The following is a 21936-nucleotide window of genomic DNA, read 5'->3' on the forward strand; positions in this document are numbered from 1 at the left end:
CAGCGCCCCCCCGCGGCCTGGAGGGGAAGGAAGGGCGGCGCTGCCCGGTGCGCTGCCCAGGCCGGCCGTCAAAAAAATCACGGATTTCCCCGGCGGGTGCAGCGTTTAACAAAAAAAAATGCACGAGGAAAACATCGCCAGCCGTCGATCCTGCATTGAGAGCCCTGCGGTTTAATCCCTTTACTCCTGCGCTGTCCTTAATTCCAATCCGTGTTTTATATTTAGTGATTTTTACGGCAATTTCGACATGAGACCGCAAGTGCGCATTAATGAACACCATCTGAACCGGTTAAACAGCTGGGTGTATTCACTAGAAGGAGGTGGAAGGCCTGGATTTCCCTGCCTGGGCTTGTGATAAGGCTCAGACCAGTGTCTGGAGCCCCGTGGGAAGCCCTGAGTCCCGCATCTTAGTGGTTCATTACACAGAATATTGTTACTTTTTTGGGCAGAAAAATGTTGGGCTAAGAGGCCACAGCTCCTGACTCTGAGAGTGCTGTCAGCCTTCCTCTTCGAACGGCTTTCCAAAATCAAGGGGGAGAAGGGAGCAGCGTTCTCCAGTGTCTGTTTAAACCAGCGTGTTACACAAAGCTGAACTTTCCAGCAAGTTTCATGGGTGTCTCCAGAAGGAGACACCAGCTCGAGCTGGTGCCTCCCGGAGAGGGACCCTCAGCGGAAAAACCCGGGACAGTTCTGCCTCTGAGCAACCTGAGCTGGGTGAAGATCACAGAATAATCACAGAATGTCAGGGGTTGGAAGGGACCTCGGAAGCCCATCCAGCCCAATCCCCCCGCCGGAGCAGGAACACCCAGATGAGGTTACACAGGAAGGTGTCCAGGCGGGTTGGAATGTCTGCACAGAAGGAGACTCCACAACCTCCCTGGGCAGCCTGGGCCAGGCTCTGGCACCCTCACTGGGAACAAGTTTCTTCTCATATTTAAGTGGAACCTCCTGTGTTCCAGTTTGCACCCATTGCCCCTTGTCCTATCACTGGTTGTCACCGAGGAGAGCCTGGCTCCATCCTCCTGACACTCCCCCTTTCCATATTGATCCCCATGAACGAGTCACCCCTCAGTCTCCTCTTCTCCAAGTTCAAGAGCCCCAGCTCCTCAGCCTTTCCTCACACGGGAGATGTCCCTCCTCAGGGCAAGGGATGAGCTGTGAAGGTCCCTTCGACCCAAATTGTTCTGTGATTCTACCCCCACAGTCTCGTCTGCGCCCCACCCCGGCGTCACTCCAGCCAACAGCAAAATCAGAGTCCGGGGTCTCCCCATTCTTCACCTGCATTTTCCTCAGGCGGCTGTCAGTCAAAGTCCTGACCTTCAGCTGCTGTTTCGCACCCGCGGCTGAGGAAAATAAGCTCCTGGCAACAGCCGAAACACTCTCCCGTTAGAGCATCTCTGTCTCTTATCTCGAGGGCCGCAGCTCCCCTGATCTTCCAGCTTGAAGATTCCGAGGCCTTTTTTGCTTAGCAAAGCAGAAAGTTCAAAGGTCCAGAGCTTGCAGGAGTTAGTCCAAGCAAACTCACTTCTGCAAGGAGAGGTCTATGTAAGCGGTTTCTAAACAATTTCGTTAAGAAGCCACATGATTCAATAAGCTCAGGCAGTCTATCGAAACATTTGGGGGGCTGTGGTGTCTTGTCCCATCCACGACCATGGTACAGCCATTGTTCTGGGTGATCTGTCTTTTCCTAGTTTTGAGCTTCTTTCTAAGACACGACAGCAAACGTATTCACCGTTCGCTCCGTCCACACGAGCATTTGTTCTGTTTTCCCCGTTGGCCTGTCCAGTAATTAGATGATCTGTTTTAATTGCATTTGAGCGTCTTTAGAAAGCGTTTTGTAATACATGTTTCTCCTGCGACTTGGTAGAGGAGTCTGCAGACTAATGCCCCAGTTTGGAACAAGGAGACAAAACTTAATCCTAATGCACTGCACTGGGCAGGACCTGGCCAGACGTTCAGCAGACATACAAATCTAAAGTGTTCATGGCAAAAATGCTGATCAGATGTTCCACTGAGCCTTTGGCAAATGTTTGCCCCTTAAAAAAACCAAAAAGCAAACAAAAAACAACAACAAAGAAAAAAAACCACACACACACAAACAATTAAAAACCCCCCCACAAACAAAAACCCACAAACGAACCAAAAAAACCCCAAACACCACGCCCACCTCAAAAAAAAAACCAAACCAAACCAAACAAAACCACAACCAAAACCCAACAAACTGTGGGTAATTTTTATTGCTTTCCTTGGAGATATCTCTTCATCTGTTAACTGAGAATTATAAGACGGAAAAATTATTCACATATGTTACTCAATCTTGCAGGACTCTGCTTGCATACCTTAACAATTTTGGGAATTCTTTTTCACACGAGGCGACCTTGTCTGGATGTTTATGCTACTTATTTTGATGGCGTTCCTTGAGTTACGTTCTTAAAGGGAGAGATTCTGCGTGTGTGAGAAACCACGACACTGAATACTTCTTATTTTTTTGTACGAACTTGTTACTAGAACTTGCTTGTTGCAGCAGCACATTTTGGCTGGGCAGCAATGACTTGTGCATCCCTAACAGACGGTCTGCACAGGGCTGGAGGAAAGAAAATGTCGAAAATGTCATCCCTCTCTTCCAGAAGGGCAAGAAGGATGATCTGGGGGGTGGGAGAGGGGGAATTAGACCAGAGCAGGGGGACATGGGGGGTGGCGGTTTGGGAGATGAGGGGTGCAGTATTCGGGGCGGGGGGACTTATGGGGTGTGTGGGAGGAGTGGGAGTGTGTTTGGGGGTCTGGGGGGCTAGAGGGTGTGGGAGGAGGGTGGTGGGTTTGGGGGTGTTAGAGTAGCTTTGGGACCTTTTCTCTCGTTTTTCTGTATTAAACCTTGTTTCTCCAGAACCGCTCCGTGCTTGTGTGGGAGGGGGAGGGAGCGCAGGGGGTACCTGGAAACGGCCCCAAGAGCTGCAAAAGCCCTGCTGAGCCCCAAATCAGAGCCTGTGAGCCCCGAAGGGCCCCGAGCTGCCCCCAGGGATGAGTCACCACCAGCTGGGCAGCAATGGTGGGGGGTCCCCTGTCCCCTTCCCCAGGGGAAGCCGCCCTTTGGCGTGGGGAGCAGGACAGACAGATCCCTGCCAGGACTCATGGACACGGCCCCACGAAGGAAGCAGCACGGAGTCCCCCGGGACAAGGACAGACCTGGAGGGACAGGGTAGGGAGTGGACACACACCATAACAAGGGCAGCAATGCCTTCATCTGGAACACGACCAGCATCCCCTCCAGCAAAGCCCTTCAGAGCCTCAAGACAATCAGGCCCTTCCTCCAGTCCCACCACGCTCAGCTCCACAGCCCAGCTTTGCTGGGGAGACGCTAAATTCTGCCACGCATTTTGATACCTCAGAAAAAAAAAAAAAATTAAAAAAAGGTGCTTCCTTGCTGGTTCTGGTCCCCTGGGCAGTTTTGGACCAGCCCACGCTGCGCGATGGGCAGCATCATCTCCCTACCCGTGGCTCAGCCTCCTGTGCAGGGACACTCACCCTGCCAGGAGCTGCGTCTCCCTGGGCACGGGCTGCAGTCACCTGCTGCCGCATATGAGGTGTCACCAGGCACATTTTAGGTGTGAAAGCGGGAAAGGCAGCAGGGAACCTCTCTGCATCTCCATCCCTGCGCATCCCTTCACCCAAGTGCCAGCTGCAGGGACCCGGGGCAGTGCCGCCGGCTCCAGAGCGGGGCCGTGTTGAGCAACAGGGACAGCACGTTGTCCTGTGACCCATCGCCCCACCCGTGTGATCACTCTGGTGGCTGGATCACTGGTGGCTGGATCTCTGGTGGTTGGGCCGCTCTCAGTGGTTGGGTCACTCTCAGTGGTTCATCACTCTCGGTTCATCACTTGGTGTTTTGACCACTCGGTGGTTTGAATACCTTGGTGCTTGGATCGCTCTCGGCGTTTGGATCCCTGTCACCTGCTCCACAGCCACCGGCCATCGCGTCACCCAGCGTGAAGGTCAGCGGGAGGGAAGGGTGCCGAGGGTGTCCCGAGAGGGGAGCGTGGGAGCCGCCAGGAGCAGAAGCCGTGGGGCAGCGACGTGGCGTGGCCGCGAGCACGCGTGGACCCCGCAGCGGGACCGGAGGCAGCTGCATCCCCGGCTCCCGCGGGGACACCAGCCCTCCTGCCTGGGGCACGGGCCATGGGCTGGCGGTGCTGGGCAGTGATGCCGGGGGGTCCCGTCCCCCTGGCTACGTGGCGGGGCTGACCCCGGGATCCCTTTGCCTTTGGGCTCTTGTGCTGAGCTTGAGGCCGTGCTTTGGGGACAGGGTCGGGGGACACAGCAGGGGCCCTGGGGTCTGGCCTCACTGCTGTACGGCTGCCCGTAAACCTGCTCCTCTTTGCCTTCTCTTCCCAGGAGAGCACTGGGGGCCAGTCTGCCCCTGCAAGCCAGTGCCACCATGTTGGGGAGGCAGTCAGTGTCCCCTGTGCAAGAGCCCAGGAAGGCCTTTTCCTCCACATTCAATTCTGGGGACCAAGGACAGATGAAAGATGTTCTGTGTCAGTTGGAGCATCTCTACAACGTCTACAGCGTCCTGAAAGATCGAGTGGACCAACTGACAGAGAACAAGGTGAACCGTGCCGAGTTTGAGGAGCTGCAAGAGCTCCTCACGGAGGGAGGTGAGAGCCCTCGGGGGATCTGTTGGGGGGAGTTTGACGTGGGGACACCCTGAGTCGGGGGCTCATCCTGCTCAGAGCCTGGCCCTGAGGGCGAGACCCCCTCACCGACAGCATGTCCCCTTGGCCCATTCCCTGTAGGCCAGCAGAGCATGGCCCGTGTCCTGGCCGACCTCCAGAGCCAGGTGTCCTCCCTGCAGGCTCTGGAATGTGAGCTCCAGCACGTAAAGCAGGAGGTGAGCCGGCAGCAGTCCCCGAGGGGGCTGCGGGGATGCTGGGGGGGTTTGGGCAGGGAGGGGCAGCCAAAGGCCCCCCGTGCTGCGATGACACGGGGGGCCGTGCCCTGACTCTGCCCCCACCGCCGTTCCCAGGTCAGGCAGCTGGAGGAGGCCTTTGGAAAGCTGGGGCTGGCTGGAGCCGACGGGAAAGCGGGCAGCAGCGACCAGACCCCCCTGCAGCTGGGGTAAAATGCCGGGAGAGGGTTTCCCAGCCTGCAGGGCTGCAAGGAGGCCAGGGGGGCTGGAGCATCCCGGTTTGGGGGGCGGACATGGGGGGTGGTCCTGGGCAGGGTGGGACACCAGCCTGTGCGCTGCAGGGTGGGGACCAGGACCCTGTTTGTGGGTGTCTCTGACCCCGCTCCTCGCCCCCAGGCACCACCGTCTTGCTGGAGCACAGGCTGATGTGGTCCCACAGCCACCTCTCCCGGGCACCAGGGCTCTTCCCACCCCTCCGGGATGCACCAGCACCCCGAGAACCGGGCAGGACTGGGGTTCCCCTGCTGAAGCTCCCCGGCACTGAGCAGGAGAGAAAGCGGCTCCGGGCAGCACCAATAAACAGTGATGGGCAGCCAAGCGCCAGCGTGGTCTGAGTGTGGGGGCCCCAGGTCAGGATCTTCCCCTTTGGCACAAGGAGGTGCCGGCAACGTCCCTCGTCCTGCGGCCACGTGTTGCCAGAGGAGCCGAGAACAGCCCCCGTGCCACCCCCTGCCCGGGTCTGCGCCGCCTGTGCTGCCGCGCTCCCCCTGGCCCCCCTGGCCTGCCCAGCCCCGTTTGACCCCGATGGCCCCTGCCAGGGGAGCTGGTGGCCCCAAAGGGGCTGTGCGGGAGCCGGGGGTGCAGCAGGAGGATGATGATGCTCACTTGGTGCTGAAGGTGCTGGGAAACAGGGACCGCAGCAGGAAGGGCGGCAGCAGGACACGGCCTCATGCAGCAGCGACTCCCAGCCCCGGCCGCTGCTTTGCTGTCGCTTCTCCCCAGGGATGAGCAGCACTGAGCTGTTTCCTCATCTCCTGTGGAGAAACTCCCTTTGCCACCCGCTTGTCCCTCTATCAGCACTGCCATGGCTGGGAAGAGGACGGACCTGACCCCCCGCTGCCTGGCTCGGGGAAGCTGATGCTTCCCAGCCGCGGAGCAAAGCCCCATCAGCCCTTCTCTGCCCCCAGCCTGTGGGGGGCACAGCCCCTCCTTCCCCTTCTGCCACCCCCATGGCTTGGGGCTGCTCGTGCCCCTTCTGCCACCCGTCCCCTCACCCTCAGGTGGGAGAAAGCCCCACTCCGTGCTGAGACCTCGCACCAGTTGTGTCACGAGTGGAGAGGTACCGGGCAGGGAAACCCCTGGCCCTGGAAGCAGCATGGGGGCGATCTGGGGGTCCCGGGTGGGGACGTTTGGCTGTGGAGGAAGCACTGGGGACAGTCCTGGCTCGCCCATGCACACACACGATGACAAGTGAGGGTGGGTGACAAAACTGGTGGCACCTCCCAGGGGAGGGGGAGAAACCCAGAAGGGAACCCAGGGACAGCCAGAGGGATCCCAGCATCTGGGGAGATCCCCTGCCCACCCCATTGGGGTGTCCCTGGGGGCTGCCCCATGGAAATCCTGCTGCTCTGGTGGATCTTCTCCCCAGGCTGTGGGGAGGGAGACCCCACAGCTGCCCCTCCCAGCAGCAGAGCCCATCTCTGCACACCCTGCTGTGGTCCCCAAGCACCTTGGTCCCCAAGGAGCCACCCCCTGGTGCAGTTTTCCCAGGTGGGTTTAGTTTGTCAGCTTCGGGGTTTATGTCCTAAAAAACCCATGACAGCGTTCCTGGAGAAGGGCAAGGCAAACTTCACTGATGGCTGAGCCCGGGGGTGCAGGTCCCCACGGTCACCTGCGCCCCACAGCCCCTGTGTCACCCCAAGGGCTCTGGGACTGGCGGTGAGCGATGCCGGCCTGGGGGCAATGACCAGCAGTGGGACCGCGTTTTCTGTCGCTATTAAAAGGCTTTCCTGGCATTGCCGGGAGATGGGGCATCCTTGCTGTGGGGTTCCCCCGCACTGGGAAATGTTGGGGCTCCCTGGGAGCCCCCACTCCATCACACCGCTGTGGGATGCGGGGCCGGGCAAGAGCAGCCTGGTGGAGCGAGGGGTCCGTGTGTCCCCCGGGGAGGGGATAGCCTGCGGCTCCTTCTTGGGCACAACACCCATGCGCTGAGGTTGCCCGGCCTCAGCCCCCTGGGCTGACCCGAGGCCGGAGTGAGGGGCTGAACTCAGCCCGAGGCATCACCCTCCCCCTGCCCAGGGTCTCGGGGCGAGCCCCACGAAGGGGAACCCCCAGATTTGGGGACCCTGCACTTAGCAAGGGCTTTCTGGCAGCACTGAGGAGCCCAGCAGGACATGGAGGGGCAAATGGGTTTATTGGGGGCTCATGGGTGGGATGGGGGTACCAGGCCTCTCGGGAAGCGCCAGAGGCGGCTCATGCTCTCATTGCCCAACCCGGGCACGGCTCAGCTCGGCCATGGTGGAGGTGGTCGAGGTCCTTCTCCGAGCCCCTCTGCACCTGCAGAGATGGCATCCAGCATCCTGGCGTGGTCCTTGGGGTGGTGGAGATGGTCAAGATCCTTTTCGGGTCCTGCCTGGGCTTGGCCGGGGACCCCCTGAGCCCCGGCGCTGCTGGAGAAGACCTGGATCCATGGTGCCAGCTCTTTGCTCATCTCAGCCTCCTGCAGCTCCTGCACCCAGGATGCTGGACGAGGGGAGCAAAATCAGGAAGGAAAGGTCTCAGTGCCCCAGGGCTCTAAAATATCCCCAGGAGGGTGCATTTCAGATCTCGGGGAGCAAACAGACTCATTTAGCCACTTATCCCGGGAACAGGCTGGATGGGTCCGGGACATCGGTGCCGCAGCACCCGTAGCTCCCCAGCGCCGCCGGGAAGGGAAACAGCTGGGGCTGGATGTTGGGCTGATTTGGGGGTAAGCCAGAGCTGGGAGCCCCTGAATTGCTGGGGGGCGCAAAGCCCCAGATGGAATTTCCTCCCCACAAGGGCTTTCCCTTCTGGGGTGCTGCTTTGCTGGGGCTCACGGGGCAGGTGCAGCGCCCGGGGGTGCAGGGAGCGCAGTCGCCTCTTACATCTCCTTGGGCGAGTCCTGCTCCGCAGCCAGGTCCTCACGCCCGGCGTCGGGGAGAGAGGGGGACGTGGGGGTGGCAGCGCTCAGCCGTGGGTCTCCCTGTGCCCCTCGTCAGCCGGGCAGCGGGAGGGCCAGGGCAGGTGGGGGCTCACCTGGGTGCCCCCGGGGGCGGGCAGGGGGCGGGCAGCGCCCAGCAGGAGGGTGATGCTGCAGAGCCGTAGGGCCCTGGGGCTGCAGAGAGACCGAGACAGGGGAGCCACGTTGGAGGAGCTGAGCTGGTGCGGCTGCCTGTGCCAGACCCTGCCTGTGCCAGACCCTGCCTGTGCCAGACCCTGCCTGTGCCAGACCCGCCTGTGCCAGACCCTGCCTGTGCCAGAGCTGCCTGCACCCAGAGTGGCTGCCTCTATCCTGCATGAGTTGCTGCCTGTGTCTGCCTGCAGTGAGCACCTGCCTGTGCCCTGCAACCCACAGCTCCTGTCTGCACCCTCTGCCTGCACCCCAGTCCCTGCCTGCACCCCAGTCCCTGCCTGCACCCCCTGCCTGCCCCACGGCTGCTTTCCGCCAGCTGCCCGGCCTCTGCCCGCACTTTGCCCGCTGCGGCAGCTCCCGGGGGCCCGTCCCACACAGCCCCGTGGCGCTGGGTGGTGCGGACGGGGCTGCTCGGGGGAAAGAGTTCAGGGTCCTGCCCGGAGCATCAGGGCAAGCGGGGCAGCCAAATGTGCCGGTGCCCTCTGCACTGTGGGTGCACCCATTGGGGCCCATGGGTTTGCGGGTGTCGTGATAAGAGGGGAGTATTTTAGGGTTCTGCTTAGCGCAGAACAATGTTTAGATTTCTTTAAGAGAAGCGTTACTTAAAAGAGTTCGGTGGCAGGTTCACTCTGTTATTTACTACATGGGGGAAATACGCCAAGCCAAATGCCTCTTACCTTCTCTCCAGGAGCCTGTGCCCGTTCACGAAGCAAACTTTTGGGCATCTTCCCTCCCTGATAACTGTTCGCTCTGGAGTCTGTGTCTTGGAGCTCCAGAGACAAACTTTCAGGCGAGGCCTGATAACTGTACGCAGAGCAGACTTTCAGGAGACAAATTTCTTAGGAAAACCCAGAAAATTAATGGAGTAGAATAGCCGGAGGGCTGGCTCAAGCTGGGTACCTGCGCAGAGGTCCAACCCGAGCACAGAAAACCACAGACTTTTATATCTCTACAGACCATTCACACCACGATTCAGTCCAACAGCAGTGTTTCACTTTGGGGTCTTCTTGTTTCTCATTGGATCTTTTTCTCTGATTCCACGTGGGCCTTTGGTTTGTTCAGCTGTAGATATTGTCTATGGTCCATAGCCTAGCACATGCTGTTTTGTCTGAATAAATCCTTTTCTTCTCAGCAAAGTGCAAAATAGGTCTTATATTATGCAGTGTAGTTTGTAGTTGCTTTTGGTAAATATGAGCAGAACTTTACAGCTCAAAATTTTAGGAAATCCAGCTTACCAAGTAACATGAGGCAAAGAGTATATTAAAAATCATACAACCTTATGCCTCTAAATAATTCATTATATTTAGTGTGCATGTACTTAAGCTAAATGATTAATATTAAACTTAAATTGGGCTTATCCACTGACCTGTGAGTAGTGAAACCATCGCCATACAGCTCACTTATTTAGCAGGGAGAGCTCCAAGTGGGCTCATCCAGGCTGTCGTATTTATAGAATGAAGTGGTTGACTCGTAGCCAAACTGCACACAGTAGGAAAAGTCTGCACAAGACTCCCTGCGCCCACAAGTTACCGGTGTCCAGTTGCTGTTCTGCTTCCCTGTGGGTCTCCTGGAACGAGTTCTAGGCCTGGCTGCGGGTCAGGCTTTTCGCTCCTCTGGAGCCTGGACCAAACTGCTGCTGGTTTGGCCAGGGATGGGGGTCAAGTGCATCCACCACAAATGTAAAGCAGGTCTCAGTGCGAGGAACCGCACTCACAGTGCAGAGGGCACGTTTGGCTGCCCCGCTTGCCCTGATGCTCCGGGCAGGACCCTGAACTCTTTCCCCCGAGCAGCCCCGTCCGCACCACCCAGCGCCACGGGGCTGTGTGGGACGGGCCCCCGGGAGCTGCCGCAGCGGGCAAAGTGCGGGCAGAGGCCGGGCAGCTGGCGGAAAGCAGCCGTGGGGCAGGCAGGGGGTGCAGGCAGGGACTGGGGTGCGGGCAGAGGGTGCAGACAGGAGCTGTGGGTTGCAGGGCACAGGCAGGTGCTCACTGCAGGCAGACACAGGCAGCAACTCATGCAGGATAGAGGCAGCCACTCTGGGTGCAGGCAGCTCTGGCACAGGCAGGGTCTGGCACAGGCGGGTCTGGCACAGGCAGGGTCTGGCACAGGCGGGTCTGGCACAGGCAGCTCTGGCACAGGCAGCCGCACCAGCTCAGCTCCTCCAACGTGGCTCCCCTGTCTCGGTCTCTCTGCAGCCCCAGGGCCCTACGGCTCTGCAGCATCACCCTCCTGCTGGGCGCTGCCCGCCCCCTGCCCGCCCCCGGGGGCACCCAGGTGAGCCCCCACCTGCCCTGGCCCTCCCGCTGCCCGGCTGACGAGGGGCACAGGGAGACCCACGGCTGAGCACTGCCACTCCCACGTCCCCCTCTCTCCCCGACGCCGGGCGTGAGGACCTGGCTGCGGAGCGACTCGCCCAAGGAGATGTAAGAGGCGACTGCGCTCCCTGCACCCCCGGGCGCTGCATCTGCCCCGTGAGCCCCAGCAAAGCAGCACCCCAGAAGGGAAAGCCCTTGTGGGGAGGAAATTCCATCTGGGGCTTTGCGCCCGCAGCAATTCAGGGGCTCCCAGCTCTGGCTTACCCCCAAATCAGCCCAACATCCAGCCCCAGCTGTTTCCCTTCCCGGCGGCGCTGGGGAGCTACGGGTGCTGCGGCACCGATGTCCCGGACCCATCCAGCCTGTTCCCAGGATAAGTGGCTAAATGAGCCCGTTTGCTCCCTGAGGTCCGAAATGCACCCTCTCGGGGTGGCGGGAGAGCTCTCGGGCAGGGGGATATTTGGGAGCCCTGGGGCACTGAGACCTTTCCTTCCTGATTTTGCTCCCCTCGTCCAGCATCCTGGGTGCAGGAGCTGCAGGAGGCTGAGATGAGCAAAGAGCTGGTACCATGGATCCAGGTATTCTCCAGCAGCGCCGGGGCTCAAGGGGGCCCCGGCCAAGCCCAGCTGGGACCCGAAAAGGACCTTGACCATCTCCACCACCCCGAGGACCATGCCAGGGAGGCCGATGTCCGCAGCGCACCCCGGATGCCATCTCTGCAGGTGCAGAGGGGCTCGGAGAAGGACCTCGACCACCTCCATCACGGCTGAGCTGAGCCGTGCCCGGGTTGGGCAATGAGAGCATGAGCCGCCTCTGGCGCTTCCCGAGAGGCCTGGTACCCCCATCCCACCCATGAGCCCCCAATAAACCCATTCGCCCCTCCGCGTCCTGCTGGGCTCCTCAGTGCTGTCAGAAAGCCCTTGCTAAGTGCAGGGTCCCCAAATCTGGGGGTTCCCCCCAAGACCCTGGGCAGGGGGAGGGTGATGCCTCGGGCTGAGTTCAGCCCCTCACTCCGGCCTCTGGCCAGCCCAGGGGGCTGAGGCCGGGCAACCTCAGCGCATGGGTGTTGTGCCCAAGAAGGAGCCGCAGGCTGTCCCCTCCCCGGGGGACACACGGACCCCTCGCTCCACCAGGCTGCTCTTGCCCAGCCCCGCATCCCACAGCGGTGTGATGGAGTGGGGCGTCTCATGGAGCCCCAACATTTCCCAGTGCGGGGGAACCCTACGGCAAGGATGCCCCATCTCCCGGCAATGCCAGGAAAGCCTTTTAATAGCGACAGAAAACGCGGTCCCGCTGCCGGTCGTCGCCCCCAGGCCGGCATCGCTCACCGCCGGTCCCAGAGGCCTTGGGGTGACACAGGGGCTGTGGGGCGCAGGTGACCGTGGGGACCTGCACCCCCGGGCTCAGCTGTCGGTGAAGTTCGCCTTGCGCTTCTCCACGAACGCCGTCATCCCCTCCTTGCGGTCGTCCTGTGAGGAGCACAGGGGTGAGGGCTGGGGGGCGCGGCAGCCCTGCTGTCCCCGCCGCAGTGGGGCTGACCCCCTACTCACAGTGGCGAAGGTGGCATAAAAAAGCCGCTTCTCTGTCCTGGTCCCCTCTGCCAGCGTCGTCTCGAAGGCTGAGAGCAAGGGAGAAGTTGGGGAGACCTCCCTGCTGAACCCACAGCCCCCTGGGCTTCTCATTGGCCCCCAGCCCCTACCGGCATTGACCGACTCCTTGGCCATGGCAGCCACCAGCTTGGAGTTGCTGGCGATTTTCTCTGCACAGGCAATGGCCGCGTCCAGCAGCTTCTCCACAGGGAAGACCTTGCTGACCAGCCCTAGAGTGGACAGCGGGAGGTGGTGGGGTGGGGGGACGGGTCCCCGACATAGCCCAGCTGACCCCCGCCCCTACCTGCCTCCTTCGCCTCCGCCGCTGAAATCCGGTCCCCAGTGAGGACCATCTCCATGGCCAGCGACTTCCCCACCGCCCTGGTCAACCTCTGCGTCCCTCCGGCGCCTGGAGCCGTTTGGGGAAGGGAAAGGTCCAGAGAGGGACACGGGGGTGTCCCCGCTGCCCCTGCTCTGTCCAGGATGGCCCTCTCTTGCCAGGCTCCCCCCGCTCACCCGGGATGGTCCCCAGCAGGATTTCAGGTTGCCCAAACTGCGCCTTCTCCCCGGCGTAGATGATGTCGCACATCATGGCCAGCTCGCACCCGCCGCCCAGCTGGGATGGGGAGGAAGAGGAGGGTCAGGGGGTGCCAGGGCACAGCCGGGGCACGGCGACAGGCGGGGGTACTCACGGCGTAGCCGTTGACGGCGGCAATGATGGGTTTGCGGACGGTGGAGACCTTGTCCCAGCCAGCGAGAAAGCCACCGCTGTAGCACTCCTGGAAGGTTTTATTCTGCATCTCCTTGATGTCCGCGCCGGCTGCAAAGCGAAAAGGGGGTGTGACACCGGACCCCCTCCGCCAACACCCGTGGCGGGGCGCGTCGCTCTGCCCTACCTGCGAAGGCTTTTTGGCTGCCGGTGATGACGATGGCCCCCACCTGCGGGTCGCTCTCCATGGCCTCCAGCGCCCGGCTCAGCTCCTCCATCAGGCCCTCGCACAGGGCGTTGAGCGCCTGCGGCCGGTTCAGCTGGATCAGGCCCACGCTCTGCCGCGCCCCGGTCTTCTGCACCGCCAGGTACTGGAACGGGGCCCCTGCCCGCCGCCCCGACACCGGCCCGTTAGCCACCGGCCGCCTGCCGCCCGCACAGACCCCGCACCCGCCCGCCGGTGCGGCCCGGCTGCTGCCGCGGCACCGCCGTATCTCAAGGCGACCTTCAGCGGTCACGGGCGGCCAGCGGGACGGCACCCCCGGGCGCTCGGGAGCGGAGCTGGCGGGGAATTCCCGGTGCGGTCCCGGCCCGGGCAAGTGCAGCGCAAGGGACCACCCGGTGCCGGGACCCGGTGCAAGGTACCGAGCCCCGGGCGTGCTGCTGGGATCCTGGTACACAGTGCCAGCGCCCGTACGGGCTGCAGGGACTCGGTGCCCGGTGCCGGGCTCCGTGCACAGCGCGGGACCCGGTGCCAGGGCCCGTGCACGGTGCCCGCTGTAGAGGCCCCGGTGGTCGCTGCTCCCCGCCGCCCCCTCCCGTTCCCCGCTCACCGGCGCTGCAGGCTCGCACCCCGAGAAGGGCGCGGGGGGGCGGCGGCCGGAGCGCGGCGGCGGCGGCGGCGGAGCGGAGCAGGGCGCGCAGCGCGGCGGCCATGGCGGAGCGCGGTGCAGCGGCCCCGCCCCGCTTCGCCCCCATTGGCCGAGGCGGCCCCGCCCCACAACGCCCCGCTCCCATTGGTCGAGGCGGTGCCGCCGCGCCCCGCCCCTGGGCAGCCGCCCTGGCGGCGCCGCTTCCGTGGGGCTGCCCGGTGCCGTGGGCGAGAACCCGGGCAAGGGGCGACCGGGCGGGCCGCGCGGGGTGGGGACACGAGTGGCCCCGGTGGGGTCGGATTAGGGGCGTTTAACGGCTCCGGGGGGAGCTCCCTCCCCCGCCTCCCGCAGCTGCGTGGCCGCCGTGCCCCGCGCCCCCCGCCGCCACGCAGCCCCGAGCGCGCGCCTCCGCCCCCGCGCGTGGGGTGGGGGGGGGGCGGGTGGGAGGCGCGGCGGCGGCGGGAGCGCGGGCGGGGAGGAGCGGAGCGGAGCGGAGCCGGCGGCAGCCACGCGCCCGGTGAGCCCCGCGGGCGGGGGCGGCGTGCGCCCGGTACCGGGGCGGGGGGTGGGTTGTGTGCGTGTGTGCGTGTGAAAGTGCCCCGCGGCCGTCCGCGAGCACGCGTGCGTGCTGCCGGGGCGGGGGGGGCGTGCAAGGCGCGCCCGCGGCCAGCACGGCGGCGCGTGTGTGCAAGGCGGGCGCGTGTCCGCGAGCCTTTGCACGGGGCTGCGCGTGCGGCCAGGCGCGGGCGAGCGCACGCGCGTGTCGGGCGCGCAAAGGAAGGCGCGCATGCGGGAGCGCACAGGTACGTGCGGCTTGTGCGCGCGTGTGCAAGCGCGGTGTGCACGGGCGGGCGCGAGCGTGCACGTCTGCGCGTGCAAGGGCCTGCTTGTGTAGCCCACGGGCAGCTGCGTGCGGCACACGCAGGCGCAACCCAAGCCCACGAGCGACACACGCTCGCGTGTGCAACCCCAAGCACGGGGCGTGCATCCCGTTCGTGCACACGCAGCTCACAGGCGGGGCCCATCCCGCACCTCTCCAGCGCCGCGGACACGCGTGGGCAGCCCCCTGGCTGAGCCCCGGCTCTCCCGTGGCAGGTGCGGCGGGATGCGGCGCGGCGCGGCGTGCTGCTGGGCACTGATGCTGCTGGCCGCCGCCTTCTGTGACACGGTGGCCGGCAAGGGCGGGCGCGGTGGGGCCCGCGGAGCCGCCCGTGGCGGGGCCCGAGGGGCCGCCCGTGGCCGGGTGAAGGCGTCGGTGCCCCGGTACGGCTCGGCTGGGGCGGCCTTGCGAGTGGCGGCGGCAGCGGGAGCAGGAGCGGCGGCCGGGGTGGCCCTGCGCCGGGCCCGGCTGGCCGGGGAGCTGGCTGCGGGTGACGGCACCGAGTACCGGGATGGCAACGGAACAGCCACCGCCTGGACCTCGGCTGCACCGGCCCGGGCCCCACCAGGCTGGGCCCTGCCCTGGCTCTGGCCGCTAGCCGCCACCCTCCGCCGCTGACAGCAGCCGTGCCCGGTGCTGCTACCGATGCTGCCAGGATGGGTGCTGAGCCTGGCTCCCCATTACCTGGTGCCAGCGGGGCTGGGCCCCGCAGGAAGCCCCCTCCGCCTCCCCCCCAACCCCCACGGCTCGGGCCACCCTGGCCGTGCTGCTCCTCTGTATGTGGGTCTTGCGGTGCTGGAGGACGAGGAGGTGGCAATAAAGCTGGGCAGAACGCAGGTGTGGCTGGATGCGCGGTGATGGGCACAGGACGGGGACTCCAGCACGGCCACCGCCCCGGCACCCACCCTCAGCAGTTTTATTTAGGGATGGAGGGGCAGGACCACAGTGAGGAACTGCTCCCCAGGGGTTTTGTCCCGGCCGGAGGCAGCAGCCGTGCCCCAGTCCCCCTGGGCAGGCACCATGCTCCGCCGGACAGCATCACATCACCCTGCAGAGTGACATGACGGGGAAGCCACCGCGGCATAGCCTCACCACCTGCCACGGGGATCCCAGCCCCTCACAGCAGCCCAGGGGCTGCTCAGGCAGAGCCACTTCAAACCACACACCAGAGCTCCACGGCGAGGTGTCCCCAGCTGCGGGGGGGAAGCAGGGTGTCCCCAGCCTGTGCGACGCCTCTCCTCCCAGGCCAGGTCTCAGTCCAGTGTCACCCTGCCCAGGCGTCCTGCCCGGAAATCCCGCAGGAACTCGTAGGCAGCAGCCGGATAGTTGAGCATCGTCACATTGACATCTCCTGGAGATGGGGGGTGTGGAAGGAGGCATCAGTGGAGCCCAGAGCCCCCACTGGGGTCCCCAAATGCCTGTAATCCCAGTCAGCAGAGATCCCCCCAGTGCACTCACCCGTGCCTGTCAGGACCTTCACCCTCTGCGTCCTGCCCTGGGCGAGCGCCACGCGCCTCAGCACCGCCTGGATGTCGTCGCAGGCCTCGGCCAGCCCGTAGCGCTGCACGTACCTGCCCAAGGAGGTGTCACCCTGCTGGCATCGCAGCTCCCCCACATCCCCAGGGACGGTTCCTCCACAGCCCCAGCCCGGTTCCGGTTCCCCCGCCGGCTCACCCAAACTGCTGCTGCTTGTTGAGGGCGTACAGGAGGTAGTCGGCCATGATGTCCTCCCCTACCAGGTGGTCACGGATGGCTCCTGGAAAAGAGAGTCAAACCCCAGCTTTCCCCCAGCCCTGCTCATCCGTCATGCTGTCCACTTGCCACCTGTGGGCAGCATGTGCTGTGAACAGTGCCCTCCCACGCCAGCCGGGGCTCAAAGCCACGTTTGGGACGTCCCCGCAGCCACAGATGCCACCTCACCGCACAGCGCCAGCTTCATGCCCGTCTCCAGGTCCCCCAGCCGTGGGGGCAGCACACCAGGCGTGTCCACCAGGTACATCAGCGGCTTCTCGCACACCTGATGGGGGAGGCAGGGCCATTAAGATGTGCAGCCCAGCAATTAGCACCCCAGAGTCTGACGTGGCTGAGGAGTGAGGCATTGAGTTCTTTCATTAAGGTCTCAATGGAAAAGGGAGCACCACTCTGAGATCAGCCCTGGGTGCCTGGAGGCAGGGAGGCGGAGGCCAGCACCCACCCAGCCCGCTGTGCCGTGGGGATCGTACCTGGATCCTGGTTAGCACCGCCTTGGTGACACCTGGCTCGCCACCGACCGCAGTGGCTTTGCCTTTGAGGAAAGGAGAGACATGGTCAGAGAAGGCAGCCCCATGGCTGTGCTGGCGGCTGCTCCCCGGGCCCAGGCACCACTGAGAAATACCCTTTTTGAGGTGCAACCTGCGCAGGGAGTTGATGAGGGAGGACTTGCCCACGTTGGGCACACCAATCACCAGGATGCTGTACTCGGTGCTCTGCAAGCAAGGAGGACACGGGCAGTGAGCAGTTACCAGTGACAGGGCAGCTGTGACAGCGAAACAACCCAGCCTTTGCCGAGCAGCCTCGTCCCTCCAGCCGTACGGACGTGACCTGCCAATGGCCACCCCGGCTCCCTGCCCACGCACCCGCAGTCTCACTGCCGTGTCTCACCTCGGCTCTGTGGTAGCGTGGGCTGTCGCCCACCAGCCTGGCAACCAGGGGAACAATCTGCAGGGAAACACAGAGAGGGGCTGTGACTGCGGCTCTGCACCCAGGCTGGCAGCAGCCACTCGCTCGGAGAACACTGTGCCAGGAGGATGCGCAAACCAGGGATCAAGCTGGAAATGAAGACGGCTCTGACCAGCCAGCGTCACCTCCCCACAGCGGGGCACTGAGCCCGGAGCTGCCGGCAGGAGGAGCAGGGCTGGACATGGGGCCGCTGGCCCGTTACCTTCTTGACGTTGCCATCGCGCTGGCAGTCAGTGAAGACAACGTGCGAGCATCCCTGCTGCTTCAGGCGCTCCAAGACTGTCTGAAGGGCACAGAGGCATTGCTGGCACCTGCCTGCAGCCACCCGCGGGCCCCAGCCAGCCAGCCAGCCCTGCCCCAGCGCTCACTGGCTGCCGGCGGGGATCGGCCAGGTCCATCTTGTTCAGCACCAGGACATGCGGGCGGATGCCCAGTGCTTCCTGCAGCATGGGGTTCCGGCCCGACAGCGGGATGTGAGCACCGCTAAGGACAACAACTCAGTGCTGGTGTGGGAGCGGGGACGGCGGGGAGCGAGGACGGCGGGGAGCGAGGGGAGTTTATGGGGCTGGTATGGGGCACGGGGCTGGGAGAAGGGGCGGCCTGGAGGGAGACGGGGCAGGCTTCCCGCCGCCCCGGGGGATGAGGAGCCGTGCCGGAGGATATGCGAGCGTCGTGCACCTCGATGAGGCAGTCGGCGCGCCGCAGGGAGGCCCGCATCTGCCGCAGGCCTGCAACACAGCGCGGGCTGAGCGGCGGCGGCGGGGCGGGAGCCAGCCCGCCCGCTCCCAGCCCTCACCTTTCGCCATGTGCCCCGGGAACCAGGAGGCCACATCGCGGCCGCCGAAATCGAACCGCTCCCGGAGGCCGCCGGTGAGCGGCCCGGGCGCGGCCGCTGCCCGCAGCGCTCCCGCCCACACCCTCATGGCGACGGCGCCGCTTCATTGCGTCACATCCGGCGCGGGGAGGGGAATACGCCGCAGCGCTGGCCGGCGAATGTGGTCACCTTGAGTGGGCGGGGCGACGTGAGTGGGCGGGGCGACGTGAGTGGGCGGGGCGTCGCTGCCGTGTCCTCAGCGCCATGGCGGAGCCGCGGCCTGCGGGGGCACCGGCGGGGGGGCCCGGTGACACGGGGGCTGCTGGGCCCGCAGTGCCCCCCGCCGAGTCCGGAGTGCCCCCCGCCGAGCCCGGAGTGCCGCCCGCGGGGCCCGGAGTGCCCCCCGCGGGGCCCAGCGCTCCCCGTGCCGAAGGGCCTGGTCCCCAACCCACCCCCCAGCCGCCCGCGGCCCCTCAGCCCGCCCCGGAGCCAGGCCCGACGCAGGACCCGCTGGATGACACCCGCTTCCTGATCGCCGGCACCAACTGGTACTAACGCCGCAGCCCCTTTTTCTGGCCGGAACCACGTCCATCCCCTCGGGAAGAGAGAAAAGCCTCTGCGTCCAACCACCGGGGAGGTTTCTCAATAAAGGAGGCCAAGCAGCAGCAACGGGTTTTATTTTGCCGCCTCAGAGCTGAGGAGCAGGGCCAGGCGCTTCGAAGAGCCGGTTGAGCCGCTCAGCCTCCCGCCAGCCCGCCAGCAGGGCCCCGTGGGTGGTGGAGTAGAAGGTGCGGTGGGTGGCCTCGCCGGCGAAGAGGAGCTGCAGAGGCTGCGGCGAGGCGGGAGGTGAGCGCCGGGGGCTGCTGCTGCCCCCAGCCCAGTGGGGACACCGGCTTGTACTAAACCAGCCTCATGTCCCTGCCCTTGGGCACTGTGTGCATGCATGACCCACTCTGCAGCCATGCAGAGGCCAAGGAGTGGGCACCTTCCCGTCGTTAGACACCCACCCTGTGCCGTGAGGATGCTGGAAGGAGCTATGTGTCCCCGGATTTTAGGGAGATGGAGTTGTCTCCACCCCCATGGAGCTCAGTGGAGAGAGCCAAGGGGGGTTGGTTGGTGACCTGAGCATCACTGACCCCCGCACAGAGCGGGAGTGTGGAATGTCACCTTGCTGTGCTCCTCGAGGCCTGAGGCATCCTGTTCCCACCCATCTGTCCCCCTGCCTGGGGTTTCCTGCCTCCCCCACGGCTGCTGCACCTCCCCATGACCTAAAGCAGTTACCCTGGGGTCCTCGGGGTCCTCGGGCAGGGGCTGAGCCAGCACATCGATGTCATCCCCTGAGCTGCCGACGGCCACGTAGCTGTAGGAGCCCCGGGTGTAGGGAGCGCTGTGCCACTGGGACCTGAGCACGCTCCTGGGAGAGGGCAGGTGCGGGTTCCCTGTGGGTGCAGATTTTGGGGGGGATCCAGAAATCTGGGTGCACATTTCCCCAGGGATGTTGGGGTGGCGAGGGTGGAGGAGGTGGCAGTACCTGTCAGAGTGCGGAGGACGTGCGTCAGGGTGTCGAGAACCTCCGTGTCGCTCAGTGTCTCCATGTACTCCGACTCCTTCCCTGCGATGAAGCCGCAGAGGACGTGCCCGTGTCTGGGGAGGAAAGATGGGGCTGAGAGCTGTCTGCCACCCTCCTGCTGTGTCATGGGCCACCCGTTACCCAGAGAAGGTGTTGAAGCTCCAGATGGCACCAAGATGCTCCTTCACGCTGCCCCAAAGATGCCCAAACCCCCCCGGCAGCGATGCCCCTTTGCTGACGCTCCTGGCCACGTACTGCTCGGGCGGTTGGAGGACCACGAATCCAATGAGCTTCTTGAACCAGCTGGCCTCCAGATCGGTGTTGAGTTCCTCGAGGGGTGACTCGTCCTCCCACACCACTTCCAGGAGCTGCTGCTGGGGTTCCCAAAAAGGCTGCTCAAACTCCAGAAAGATCTTGTTGTTGGTGCCGAAACCCAGGCGGCGAATGGCCTCTGCTTTCCGCTGCGGCAGGGGAGGCTGGAAGAAGTCCTGGTGGTGGTCCTTGAGGAAACCTGCGGGCAGAAGATCGAGCAGCTGTTTGATGGACTCATAAATAGTGTCTGAGATACTTTCGCCTCCCCAAGCCCCTTTCCAGCGGGAACCCTGTTGGGAGAGGGGAGGCTGGGAAGGGGTTTGGGCAAGTCCCTGGTTGGAGGGGACAGGACAAGGAAAGGTGTTGGTGTCCTCACCCAGCGGGATGGTGACAATGACATGGTCGGCGAGGAAGGCATCACCATCTTCGCACTCCACCCGGACGGGGAAATCCCTGGCCTGGTCCCCTTCCTCACGGAAGGACCCTCTCCACTGGATGGTCCTCACTGCCTTGTTGAGCAGCACGGTGCCCTCCGGCAGAGACGAGACCATGCGATCGGGCAGGCTGCTGTAGCCGCTGTGGGAGGAGGGTGCCGCTGGGGACGGGCTGCCCCCCAAATCCGCTTCTGTGCCCCCCTCCAGAACCCCACGCTTACCCCGGGAAGGTGCAATCAAGGCCAGGCAGGGAGACATACTCCCCGAAGGGCTCCAGGGCCACCAGGTCCATGCTGTGAGTCCCGCTGATGCAACACTCCAGCTTGAAGCAGGTGGCGAGGACGGCCAGCTGGAGCCGTCGAGCTTCTTCCTCACCCCCCCCCAAAACGGGGACCCTCCGGGCAATCTCCTCCCGCAGGTACTGTCCCACACTGGGCGCCGGTAGCTCCTTGGCCCCCCGAAAAGCCCGGGTGGAGGCCAGCAGGGTGTCAAAGAGGTCGCGGGCTTCTCTCACGGCCCGAGGGCTCAGCACCCTCCCCGAGCTGCCGTAGGTGACGGAGGGCAGCAGGGGGTGTCCCCCCGCCTCCGCCTGCTGGTTCTCCTCTCGGGCGGCCTCGGGGCCCAGCAGGCCGTAGCCCGTGGCCAGGCGGAAGACAGGGTTCCCTGGCGAGGGGCCGTGGATCCAGTGCGCCCCCATCTCTGCCAGCCCCGATGCTGCAGGGAGGGGACGGGGGTCACCCCACGGCGGATGCGGGGTGGGACCCCAAGCCCCATGTGCCCCCCCAAGCCGCTGGAGCCAGCAGCACCTGTCCCCGTGTGCCACCAGGTTTGGTCCCGCTGCACCCACGGGACCTGACACCCCAGCCCCGTGTCCGCCCACTCAGGACTGGCCCCACGGCGGGGGTTTCAGGTGCAGCCGTCCCGGTACAGCGCCCCCCCCGCCCCGGCTCTCCCCCGTACCGAAGGGGCGGGTGCACACGCGGCCCCCGGCGCGGGGCGCGGCCTCCAGCAGGCGGAGAGAGCCGGGCCCGCGGAGCCGCTGCGCCGCCCCCAGCCCCGCCAGCCCGGCGCCCACCACCAGCACCCGCCGCCCGCCACCGCCCTCCATGGCGCCCGGCACGGCCCGGCGCGCCCGCCCCGCCGCGCCACGCCCCTCCGCTTCGCCACGCCCCTCCTCCGCTTCGCCACGCCCCTCCTCCGCTTCGCCACGCCCCTCCTCCGCTTCGCCACGCCCCCCTCCGCTTCGCCACGCCCCCCTCCGCTTCGCCACGCCCCCGTGCTGGTTTTTGGGGACCCTTCCCGGGGCGAGCGGTGTTTGTCACTGCCACCCCCAGGTACGAGCAGCCCCCGGGAAATATCCACCTGCGAGGAAGAGCCGGGGGTGTCAGAGCTGCGGTGCAGGAGCCTGAAATCCCCCTTGAGCGTTTATTTTGGAGGGGTTTTC

At 64.5% G+C, this 21936-nt stretch overlaps 4 protein-coding genes across 6 annotated transcripts; 1 reads left to right on the forward strand and 3 right to left on the reverse strand.

Annotated features, from left to right (window-relative positions):
• Window positions 1-11845: 11845 nt before the first annotated feature.
• Window positions 11846-13853, reverse strand: ECHS1 (enoyl-CoA hydratase, short chain 1). The gene is made up of 8 exons (XM_065638451.1): window positions 13726-13853; window positions 13080-13277; window positions 12876-13003; window positions 12700-12799; window positions 12488-12592; window positions 12294-12413; window positions 12145-12212; window positions 11846-12063 (listed from the first exon to the last, which is right to left on the reverse strand). The coding sequence occupies exons 1-8, from the start codon at window positions 13826-13828 to the stop codon at window positions 11998-12000; spliced, it is 888 nt and encodes a 295-aa protein (XP_065494523.1). The 5' UTR covers window positions 13829-13853; the 3' UTR covers window positions 11846-11997.
• Window positions 13854-13947: 94 nt separating this feature from the next.
• On the forward strand, window positions 13948-15581 carry SPRN (shadow of prion protein). Its single transcript, XM_065638452.1, has 2 exons — window positions 13948-14281; window positions 14860-15581. Exon 2 carries the CDS (start codon window positions 14870-14872, stop codon window positions 15260-15262), a length of 393 nt encoding a protein of 130 aa, XP_065494524.1. The 5' UTR covers window positions 13948-14281; window positions 14860-14869; the 3' UTR covers window positions 15263-15581.
• Window positions 15582-15897: 316 nt separating this feature from the next.
• On the reverse strand, window positions 15898-18313 carry MTG1 (mitochondrial ribosome associated GTPase 1). Its single transcript, XM_065638450.1, is given in 11 exon segments — window positions 15898-15995; window positions 16103-16215; window positions 16319-16400; window positions 16565-16661; window positions 16867-16928; window positions 17019-17109; window positions 17285-17341; window positions 17565-17645; window positions 17731-17851; window positions 17853-18090; window positions 18159-18313. Coding segments are annotated over 11 exon segments (1167 nt in total). The 5' UTR covers window positions 18286-18313.
• Window positions 18314-18843: 530 nt separating this feature from the next.
• PAOX (polyamine oxidase) lies at window positions 18844-21602 on the reverse strand. 3 transcript variants are annotated; one of them, XM_065638449.1, is made up of 7 exons: window positions 21453-21602; window positions 20714-21206; window positions 20435-20634; window positions 20002-20257; window positions 19708-19820; window positions 19458-19615; window positions 18844-19005 (listed from the first exon to the last, which is right to left on the reverse strand). In XM_065638449.1, the coding sequence occupies exons 1-7, from the start codon at window positions 21598-21600 to the stop codon at window positions 18865-18867; spliced, it is 1509 nt and encodes a 502-aa protein (XP_065494521.1). In that variant the 5' UTR covers window positions 21601-21602; the 3' UTR covers window positions 18844-18864. The 3 variants fall into 3 exon arrangements, with proteins under 3 accessions (XP_065494521.1, XP_065494519.1, XP_065494520.1); XM_065638447.1 differs by having other exon boundaries at window positions 19458-19820; XM_065638448.1 differs by having other exon boundaries at window positions 18914-19615.
• Window positions 21603-21936: the final 334 nt, after the last annotated feature.

Source organism: Caloenas nicobarica, chromosome 7 (assembly GCF_036013445.1).
Source record: "Caloenas nicobarica isolate bCalNic1 chromosome 7, bCalNic1.hap1, whole genome shotgun sequence".
Lineage (NCBI taxonomy): Eukaryota > Metazoa > Chordata > Aves > Columbiformes > Columbidae > Caloenas > Caloenas nicobarica.

What these genes read in the sequence shown, in the direction of transcription:
- PAOX (XM_065638447.1), bottom strand. Translation starts at nt 21,600, where the DNA reads ATGGAGGGCGGTGGCGGGCGGCGGGTGCTGGTGGTGGGCGCCGGGCTG. An exon ending in CTTGATTGCACCTTCCCGGG is followed by an intron (nt 20,635 to 20,713) that starts GTAAGCGTGGGG and finishes CTCCTCCCACAG; the next exon opens with CGGCTACAGCAGCCTGCCCG. An exon ending in GTCCTCCAACCGCCCGAGCA is followed by an intron (nt 19,821 to 20,001) that starts GTACGTGGCCAG and finishes TTTCCTCCCCAG; the next exon opens with ACACGGGCACGTCCTCTGCG.
- ECHS1 (XM_065638451.1), bottom strand. Translation starts at nt 13,828, where the DNA reads ATGGCCGCCGCGCTGCGCGCCCTGCTCCGCTCCGCCGCCGCCGCCGCC. An exon ending in CAGCCAAAAAGCCTTCGCAG is followed by an intron (nt 13,004 to 13,079) that starts GTAGGGCAGAGC and finishes TTCGCTTTGCAG; the next exon opens with CCGGCGCGGACATCAAGGAG. An exon ending in GGCGGAGGCGAAGGAGGCAG is followed by an intron (nt 12,414 to 12,487) that starts GTAGGGGCGGGG and finishes TGTCCACTCTAG; the next exon opens with GGCTGGTCAGCAAGGTCTTC.
- SPRN (XM_065638452.1), top strand. Translation starts at nt 14,870, where the DNA reads ATGCGGCGCGGCGCGGCGTGCTGCTGGGCACTGATGCTGCTGGCCGCC.